This window comes from Bison bison, unplaced genomic scaffold, assembly GCF_000754665.1.
Source record: "Bison bison bison isolate TAMUID 2011002044 unplaced genomic scaffold, Bison_UMD1.0 scf7180017864270, whole genome shotgun sequence".
Lineage (NCBI taxonomy): Eukaryota > Metazoa > Chordata > Mammalia > Artiodactyla > Bovidae > Bison > Bison bison.
In genome coordinates, this window is record NW_011494842.1 from 9,260,101 (window position 1) to 9,269,603 (window position 9,503).

The 9,503-nt window shown below is 40.5% G+C and overlaps 1 protein-coding gene across 3 annotated transcripts in view; it reads left to right on the forward strand.

Moving 5' to 3' along the window:
- TBC1D22B (TBC1 domain family, member 22B) overlaps window positions 1-9,503 on the forward strand; it is a 77,565-nt gene that overhangs the window by 10,038 nt on the left and 58,024 nt on the right. For 2 of the 3 annotated variants that reach the window (XR_826012.1, XM_010848683.1), the window contains exon 2: window positions 5,610-5,666. The exons of the other annotated variant lie outside the window; for it this stretch is intronic. Coding sequence is in view for 1 of the 2 variants with exons in the window: in XM_010848683.1 (XP_010846985.1) it covers window positions 5,610-5,666 (57 nt within the window). In the remaining variant the exon portion in view is untranslated. The remainder of the gene's footprint in view (window positions 1-5,609; window positions 5,667-9,503) is intronic. 3 annotated transcript variants of the gene reach the window in all.

Sequence of the window (9,503 nt, forward strand, 5' to 3'; positions counted from 1 at the left end):
AACTGTGGGAAATTCTTCAAGAGATGGGAATACCAGACCACCTGACCTGCCTCTTGAGAAATCTGTATGCAGGTCAGGAAGCAAGAGTTAGAACTGGACATGGAACAACAGACTGGTTCCAAATAGGAAAAGGAGTTCATCAAGGCTGTATATTGTCACCGTGCTTATTTAACTTATATGCAGAGAACATCATGAGAAACGCTGGACTGGAAGAAGCACAAGCTGGAATCAAGATTGCTGGGAGAAATATCAGTAACCTCAGATATGCAGATGACACCACCCTTATGGCAGAAAGTGAAGAGGAACTAAAAAGCCTCTTGATGAAAGTGAAAGTGGAGAGTGAAAAAGTTGGCTTAAAGCTCAACATTCAGAAAACGAAGATCATGGCATCTGGTCCCATCACTTCATGGGAAATAGATTGGGAAACAGTGGAAACAGTGTCAGACTTTATTTTTTGGGCTCCAAAATCACTGCAGATGGTGACTGCAGCCATGAAATTAAAAGACGCTTACTCCTTGGAAGGAAAGTTATGACCAACCTAGATAGCATATTCAAAAGCAGAGACAACAAAGGTCCGTCTAGTCAAGGCTATGGTTTTTCCTGTGGTCATGTATGGATGTGAGAGTTGGACTGTGAAGGAGGCTGAGTGCCGAAGAATTGATGCTTTTGAACTGTGGTGTTGGAGAAGACTCGAGAGTCCCTTGGACTGCAAGGAGATCCAACCAGTCCATTCTGAGGGAGATCAGCCCTGGGATGTCTTTGGAAGGAATGATGCTAAAGCTGAAACTCCAGTACTTTGGCCACCTCATGGGAAGAGTTGATTCATTGGAAAAGACTCCGATGCTGGGAGGGATTGGGGGCAGGAGGAGAAGGGGACGACAGAGGATAAGATGGCTGGATGGCATCACCGACTCGATGGACGTGAGTCTGAGTGAACTCCGGGAGTTGGTGATGGATAGGGAGGCCTGGCGTGCTGTGATTCATGGGGTCGCAAGGAGTCGGACACGACTGAGCGACTGAACTGAACTGAAGTGAAACTGATAAATTATCCAGGTGTTTCAGATACAGACACATTATGGTTTAGTTCAGGAATATGTTAATTAAAAATGTTAACAGATACATTATGGTTTTAGTTCAGAAATAAGTCAGTTTAGGCTCTGATACCTTTGCTGATAAAGTCCATCATTTATCTTGACCTTTCTGGCTATGCCAGCACTCGGGGCTGACGTCTTTAAAATATAGTCTACAGTGATGTTAAGGTCCTTTTCCTAGGTGATTATTAATGGCCTTTAGCTCCTAAACCTGCACCATTAGGATTGCTTTTTTTCTTGCTGTATTACTGGCAGGTGGTAATACTCTTTTATGGAGAGAATCTAAGGATTCTTTCTTATTCTGCTACTCAGTCACCCAGCCCAATTTTCCCATTAATATCTTCCGTCAGAGTTTATTCTCTGATCTTTATATTTTGCTAACATAGAAGCTTATTTACTTAGAGAGTTCAAGTGTACTCATCTTAAGAGTATTTGCAAATGCTGAAATACAAATGGCCCTTTGGGTTTTCTAGTTTGTGCTTTTTGTTTTGTCTAAGTTTTCTCTCTCTAAGCCAGACTTTCCTGTATTCTTTAATCCTTCTTTTCTCTCTTCCTTTCCTTTGCCTGGGAAACTGTAAACACATTCAGGTAGCATTGTTTGTATTTCTGTGGTAGTACATGTGATGGCTTGTTTACAAATTAGTTAATAACCTTCCATAGATGTTCAGAAATCTTACTACTAAAAGGGTCAGGGCCCTACTCATAGCTAAAGGTTGATACACAAATATTCTCTTTGGAATCTTAGTAGAAATCAATGTGAAAATGATCAGATTGACTACATTTTTATTTAAAAGCAACTTTAGGATCACATCTTTATGTCAAAGTACTTTATGTCAAAGGTACTTGGTAAACCTACTTGTTCTGTTTTCTAAATGTTAGTAAGAAATAAATTACAAAAATCGGGGGGAGGAAGAAAACCAACATTTCTTAAGCACTGAGTGTGTGCCGGGCAGCATTTACCTCACCACCTGCTATTATTGCTTAACTACCTGTAGGAATTGTGCTGAAGGACCTTTTACACATTATCCCATTTAAACTTCCCAGTGCTCTTAAGATTGCTTAATTTATTTCTTAGAAAGGTGATCGTGTATACAGTACTAATTGAGAAAGGTGTAGGAAGGTTTGCACTGAAAACTTAGTCTCTGCCACAGGGCCCTCCAATCATCAGTCCCACTTCCATACCACTGCTTCTTAGTCTCATGTGTTCTTTCAGAAATGGACTGTAAATACATAAATGCCATCATATGTCAGTACGTGGATATACTTTATTTTAAAGATTTTTACATAAAATGGAATTATTACTGTGCATATAATTCTGCATCTTTTTTTCAATGTGTGTTTCATGTCAGTGGATATAGAATTACCTCATTCTTTTTAACAGATGTACTGTAGTTGATTTTACCAGTCCCATTGATAATAATCCCTTTTCTTTTAATAGGTAAGTTCGACCCATATATATTTATTGGAGTGACTGATATATTTGGTTTTAGTTCTATTTTTAATATTTTCTTTTAAAAAACTTTCACTATCAGGACTGTACTTGCTTTGGGAGGTGGGTATATCCTGGTGTAGGTTCTGATGATTTGAAAGAGTTATCTTTTTATTCTAGTGATTGTGTATAACTTTATACCATGTTTCTTCAGATAGTATCTGTTGACTCCCTACCATGAGTAATGATGAAATTAGTACTATTTCCTGCCTCCTTTCCATCTGCTTTTAGTTGATTATAGTTATTTTTCTTAGTTTTATTTTATATCTTTAAACATACCTGTATATTAGGGCATCAAAGAATGAGACGGCTGAATGGCATCACCAATGCATTGGACATGGACTTGGGCAAACTTCAGGAGATGATGAGGGACAGGGAGGCCTGGCATGCTGCAGTCCTTGGGGTCACAAAGAGTCAAACACGACTGGGAGACTCAACAACAACAACATACCTATATATTACTTGAACTACCAGTTATAAGTGTCTTTTTGAACCTTGTCAGTAAAAGATGAGGAAATCAGTCTACTTATTTGAGTCCACTTCTCCTCCATCCCACTTTAACATTTGCCAGTTACATTATTTTTGCATTCTCTTCTGCAACCAGAAAGCCTCAAATTTAAGGCTCAATCTTTACAAAGTTTTAAAAATTTACGTACGTATTTACTTTTGTCCGCACCGGGTCTTGGTTCTACATGGGGCGCTACTCTTTAGCTGTGGTGCAGGGGCTTCCTTTGTTGCAAAGTCCAGGTTCTAGGTGGGCGGGCGGGCTCCAGTAGTTGCAGCGTGTGGGCTCAGTCGTTGCGATTCACCAGCTCTGGAGCTTGGGCTCAGTGGTTGTGGCACACGGGCTTAGTTGCGCCGGGGCATGGGGAAGCATGCGGAGTCTTTTCAGAACAGGGATCGAACCCGTGTCCCCTACATTGGCAGGGGGGTTCTTGTCCACCACCAGCCTTTTGCCATAGTGTCTCCATTTATTATATTATCAGTTGAAGTTTTTCCTCTAGTAGTTTCTTCAGGAAGGAGTAAAGGAAACCAGGTTCCCTGAGTTCTTACATGCTGAAGCATGCTTTTCTGTTGCCTTTGTACTTAAACCACAGTTTGGCTTAGTATACAGTTATTTCAGGTCACTCTTTTTTATCGTTTTTTTTTTTTAAACTGAACTACTGTAGAAAAGTACATAAAACAAGTGTGTGGTATGGTAACTTGATAAACTTGATAAATAATCAGAAAGTGAACGCCCCGGAAGCCCCCGTGTCTGTCGTTGATCACACCTCCTTCCTTCTCCCCAAGAGATAACCACATCCTTTCATGCTAATCACTCTGTGCTTCCTTTATTGTGTTACTATATGGATGATCTCCAAGTGATAGAAATCATTTTGCCAGTTTGTGATGTATGTGTAAATAGAATCATACACTATTTACTGTTTTATCCTTTGCTTGTTTTTTTTGTTCAACATGACATTTGTAAGATCCATTCACATTACTTGCAACCTTACTCCATTTATTTACATTGCTGTAAAGTGTTTTATTATATGAACACATGAAAGTTTATTTCTCTATTGATAGACAGTAGGGTTATTTCTAGTTTGGAGCTAAAAGAATCCATAATGCTATCAGTTCACTTCAGTCACTCAGTCGTGTCCAACTCTGCGACCCCATAAACTGCAGCACATCAGGACTCCCTGTCCATCACCAACTCTCCGAGTTTACTCAGACTCATGCCCATTGAGTCGGTGATGCCATCCAACCATCTCATCCTCTGTCATCCCCTTCTCTTTCCACCTTCAATCTTTCCCAGCATCAGGGTCTTTTCAAATGAGGCAGGTCTTCACATCAGGTGGCCAATGTATTGGATTCAGCTTCAACATCAAAGTTTCAGCTTCAACATCATTCCCTCCAATGAACACCCAGGACTGATTTCCTTTAGGATGGACTGGTTGGATCTCCTTGCAGTCCAAGGGACTCTCAAGAGTCTTCTCCAACACCACAGTTCAAAAGCATCAATTCTTCAGCGCTCAGCTTTCTTTATAGTCCAACTCTCACATCCATACATGACTACTGGAAAAACCATAGCCTTGACTAGACTGATCTTTGTTGGCAAAGTAATGTCTCTGCTTTTGAATATGCTGTCTAGGTTTGTCATAGCTTTTCTTCCAAGGAGCAAGCGTCTTTTAATTTTATGGCTGCAATCACCATCTGCAGTGATTTGGAGCCTCAAAAAATAAAGTCTCTAACTGTTTCCATGGTTTCCCTATCTATTTCCCATGAAGTGATGGAACTGGATGCCATGATCTTATTTTTCTGAATGTTGGGTTTTAAGCCAGTGTTTTCACTCTCCTCTTTTACTTCCATCAAGAGGCTCTTTAGTTCTTCACTTTCTGCCATAAGGGTGGTGTCATCTGCATATATCTGAGATTATGAACACTTTTATATGTTTCCTGATACACATATCTTTGTTTTTCTAAAGACATATATGTATATGTATATGTATGTATCTTTAGTCTTAGAGTATGCATATTTTGTTCTTCCTCAATATAGCCAAACTTTTTCAAAGTGGTTGTATCAGTTTATACCCTTGCCAGCAGTTGTGAGAACCCCTTGGGTCACTCCTCCCTTGATCTGTGGGGCTGCTTCACTGTCGTGTAGTCCAAGTGGTCCTCTGGGGTAGGCGATATTCCAGTTTTACAGATAAGAAAGCATGTTCAGAGTGGTCAGGCCATTTAGTGAAAGTTTATAGTGGATGCCACAACCTGCATTTGAACTGTATTCTGTCCAACTGTAAGCCTTCCCATGCTGCCTGTCCGGATAGAACTTCCTGATAATTGCGTAGGGTGCTGAAACCTCACCAGGGAAGATGATGAACTTTTTTTTTTTAAAGAGTAGGTTGCTGTCCTTTGGCTTGGGCATAGTTGTTCTTGGAGGTCACCTGTTTCTCTCAGTCCCTTCCAACGTTGCGATGCAGGTGGTACTCACCCAATATATCTACCTTCCTGACAACTCGTGTCTTCCTTTTTTTTTCTCGCTTTTAGCATCCAGCCTGTGTATGGAGCACAGCACCCTCCTCTGGACCCTCGGCTCACCAAAAAGTAAGTCAAGATATTTTTCCTCTCATGCATGTACTTCTTCTTAAACCTGTGGAACCCTTCCCTACTTTGTAGAAGTGACAGTTTCTGCTTTGACCTTTTCTAGCTTCTCCCCTGTCCTGTTTTGGATCAGAAGATGAACAGTCTTCTTACTTCTAAGCAGTCTGTTACCAAGTGTAAAATTAAGTTACATCAGAGATCTTTTTCTTACGCTGGAAGGTGGTTTATATAGGGTTTGTCTCTGTTCTATGAGAAGGTCTTTATTTGGTAAATATTGTCCTAAAATTGGCTGATTGATGATCTTCTGGCTTCTGGAGACCATGCTTCTAGAGATATAAATAGATAGATAGATAGACCTCCCCTCTTCCTTACTTACTTTCTGAGAACCGGGGCAAATAGAACTTAACTATGGAGCTGGCATTCTTCAGGTCCTTTTTCTCTTTGACACACTCAAGGAAACCCAGCCAGACGGTGGAGTTAAAAGATCCCTGGAGGCTATTTCTTCTAGTAAAATTCTAATTATTTTCAAACACAGAAGAGCCCTAGTTAAATCCCAGATGTGTGGGTGTGTATTCATACCCCCAATTATCACTTTATCCCACCTTTCTCTCATAGGCCATCGTTCAGTCACAATAAGTTTAAATGATGGGTCATCTTCTCACGTGTTCTAAGAACTTTGGCCTCTTTTTGCAGGTTTAATCTTAGAGGCTTACCTCTAGGAAAGCTGTTGTTCATAGTGAAAGCTGAATGATTTAAGAGGTACAAGAGACCTAGATTTCATCCTTCTGGGGCCTGTGTCATAATAGCCACCCTGTCTTCCTTCATAGTCAGTGGGGAAGTAAAGAGAATATACATTAAAGTATTTTGAATACCTAGAAAAATACCTTACAAATATGCATTATCAATATTTTAATATTCTTTTAATAACTTAACTGAATGTGTGGTGAACTTTTCTCTAATTCCACCAACCCATTCTTTTTTCAATTTGGCCAATATGTAGAAGGTATAGTCTTCTGAAATACTGTGAAGCATGACTGCTGTTCATTTCTGTAAAATGCAATTTTGCTTTGTCTTTTTAATCAGAAATTGCCAGTGTAAGCTCTCTGAGGGCTGGGACTTTGTTTGGTTCACCAGTGTGCCTTAACACCTGCTTTTGTTCACCAATGTGCCTTAACACCCAGACAAGCAGAAAAGAAAATTCAGTAAATGTTACTATAAAATGTTTATTGCCCTTATTTTAGGTCCTAAGTTACTAAGTAAATATTTTTGGAAAGAAGGAATGAAATCCCTCCATTTACTTAGTAGATTTTTCTTCAATGTTTCTTAGTATGTATCTTGTATTAGATCTTCTCATGGGGATACATGTTTTCTGTGCTATTTGTGTAATATTTCCATTAAGTATGATGGGTTCTATTTCCCAGTTTTACTCACAGTGGACTGTCTGGTTTGTTGGCCAGTGGGGCAGGCATTGTTAATTACCTACACAGCTGCCTTCCTGGCCCCTGCTTCTTCCTTGCTCAAGACCATAGATTCATTCAGCTCTTGAACAGGCAACAGTGTACTTAGAGTAGGCATCTGGGTTAGTTTAAGCCTTTTATAATAATTCCTTGGTAATACCAGTGACTAATCTGTGATGGGCTCATCTCATTGGTTCTGGCCAGTGAGCTGTAAAAGAAAAGTCTAAAGGAGGGTTTTTAGCAGGATTTTCTTTTCCAGTCAGTAAGAGATGATTTTGTGAAGAAAGCCACTTTCTGCCTCCACTCACATTTCCTGCTTTTGCATGTATTAATGTGAAAATAAGGTGCCAAAAACTGTTAACAGTTAACTTGTAACCTGAGGGAAAGACAAGAGAATTGCAGAGACACCAGCTCAGTACCCTGACGTCACAGGCTTTACAATTTTTTTTTTTTTTTTTTAATTTTTAAAAGAAAATCCATCCTGAACCCTCCTCCCTCCTCCCTCTCCATACCATCCCTCTGGGTCGTCCCAGTGCACCAGTCCCAAGCATCCAGCATCATGCATTGTCTTTACAATTTAAGTGTCTTTACAATTTAAGTGTCAGAGTTGAGTATTCTGTTCCTTTTAGCCAATTCTGTTCACAGCCAGGATTTGTCCGTGTTTGTAGGGCAGTGGGATGTACTATCCTGTTTTATGTTTGGTTCAGAGTCACCATACCTTGCCTGCACCTGTCATCAGCTGAGTTTTCCTTGAATCTGTATTTAGGATGGGTCTTAAAATATCACCATATCCCAAACTGCAAAGGCAAACCTTATACACTCTTGTTTTGCACCTGCTAACAATATAAAACCATGAGTGTTTCCACGGGTCATTCAGCAGAATTGCATTCATGCGACCAGTAGAAGTAGTTATTTAGCTCTGTGATTTGGGAGGAATATAATTGTCACCGAATACACTGCGTCCCCTTTTTTGTGTGCGCACACGGTGGTTTGGTGTTAGCACTCTGCAGTAAGGGACAACATGTAGGTCTGCACTGGACCATTTTACAATTCCAGATTGTTACTATAAAACATTTATTGCCCTTATTTTAGTACCTTTGTTGGGACATTTTTATTACTTTCTCTGATACATGATTATCGTTCCACTTTAGGCCATTAATTACTGAGTGGTTAATCCTCATCACAGCAGAAGCCTTTACGTTATATCTTCAATCATCTAAACTGCACAAGCACAACCAGTTATTCCCCGTCTGTGTATATTGACTTCCATTTGCCAAATTATTGCCATTAGTGATAATACTGCCTGCAATAATTTTTATTGCTCAGATAAAACTAGTCTTAGCGCAGAGTGGCCCCATTGGCCACCTGGTGGTATGACAGGCTTCTAAATTTATTGTTTTCTGAATTGATATCCTAGTTCTGAGTTAGAATCCTAGTTCAAGCGAAGCCCCTCTAGTTATTGATATGACTGGGTTTACCGAATTCCCCACTTGCTTACATCCCTTCAGTTCAGTTCAGTCGCTCAGTCGTGTCCGACTCTTTGCGACCCCATGAATCGCAGCACGCCAAGCCTCCCTGTCCATCACCAACTCCCGGAGTTCACCCAGACTCACATCCATCGAGTCAGTGATGCCATCCAGCCATCTCATGCTCTGTCGTCCCCTTCTCCTCCTGCCCCCAATCCCTCCCAGCATCAGAGTCTTTTCCTATGAGTCAACTCTTCGCATGAGGTGGCCAAAGTACTGGAGTTTCAGCTTTAGTATCATTCCCTCCAAAGAACACCCAGGGCTGATCTCCTTCAGAATGGACCGGTTGGACCTCCTTGCAGTCCAAGGAACTCTCAAGAGTCTTCTCCAACACCACACTTCAAAAGCATCAATTCTTCGGTGCTCAGCCTTCACAGTCCAATTCTCATATTCATACATCACCACAGGAAAAACCATAGCCTTAACTAGACAGACCTTTGTTGGCAAAGTAATGTCTCTGCTTTTGAATATGCTGTCTAGGTTGGTCATAACTTTGCTTCCAAGGAGTAATCATCTTTTAATTTCATGGCTATAGTCACCATCTGCAGTGATTTTGGAGCCCAAAAACAAAGTCTGACACTGTTTCCACTGTTTCCCCATCTATTTGCCATGAAGTGATGGGACCAGATACCATGATCTTCGTTTTCTGAATGTTGAGCTTTAAGCCAACTTTTTCACTCTCCACTTTCATTTTCATCAAGAGGCTTTTGAGTTCCTCTTCACTTTCTGCCATAAGGGTGGTGTCATCTGCATATCTGAGGTTATTGATATTTCTCCTGGCAGTCTTGATTCCAGCTTGTGTTTCTTCCAGTCCAGTGTTTCTCATGATGTACTCTGTATATAAGTTAAATAAGCAG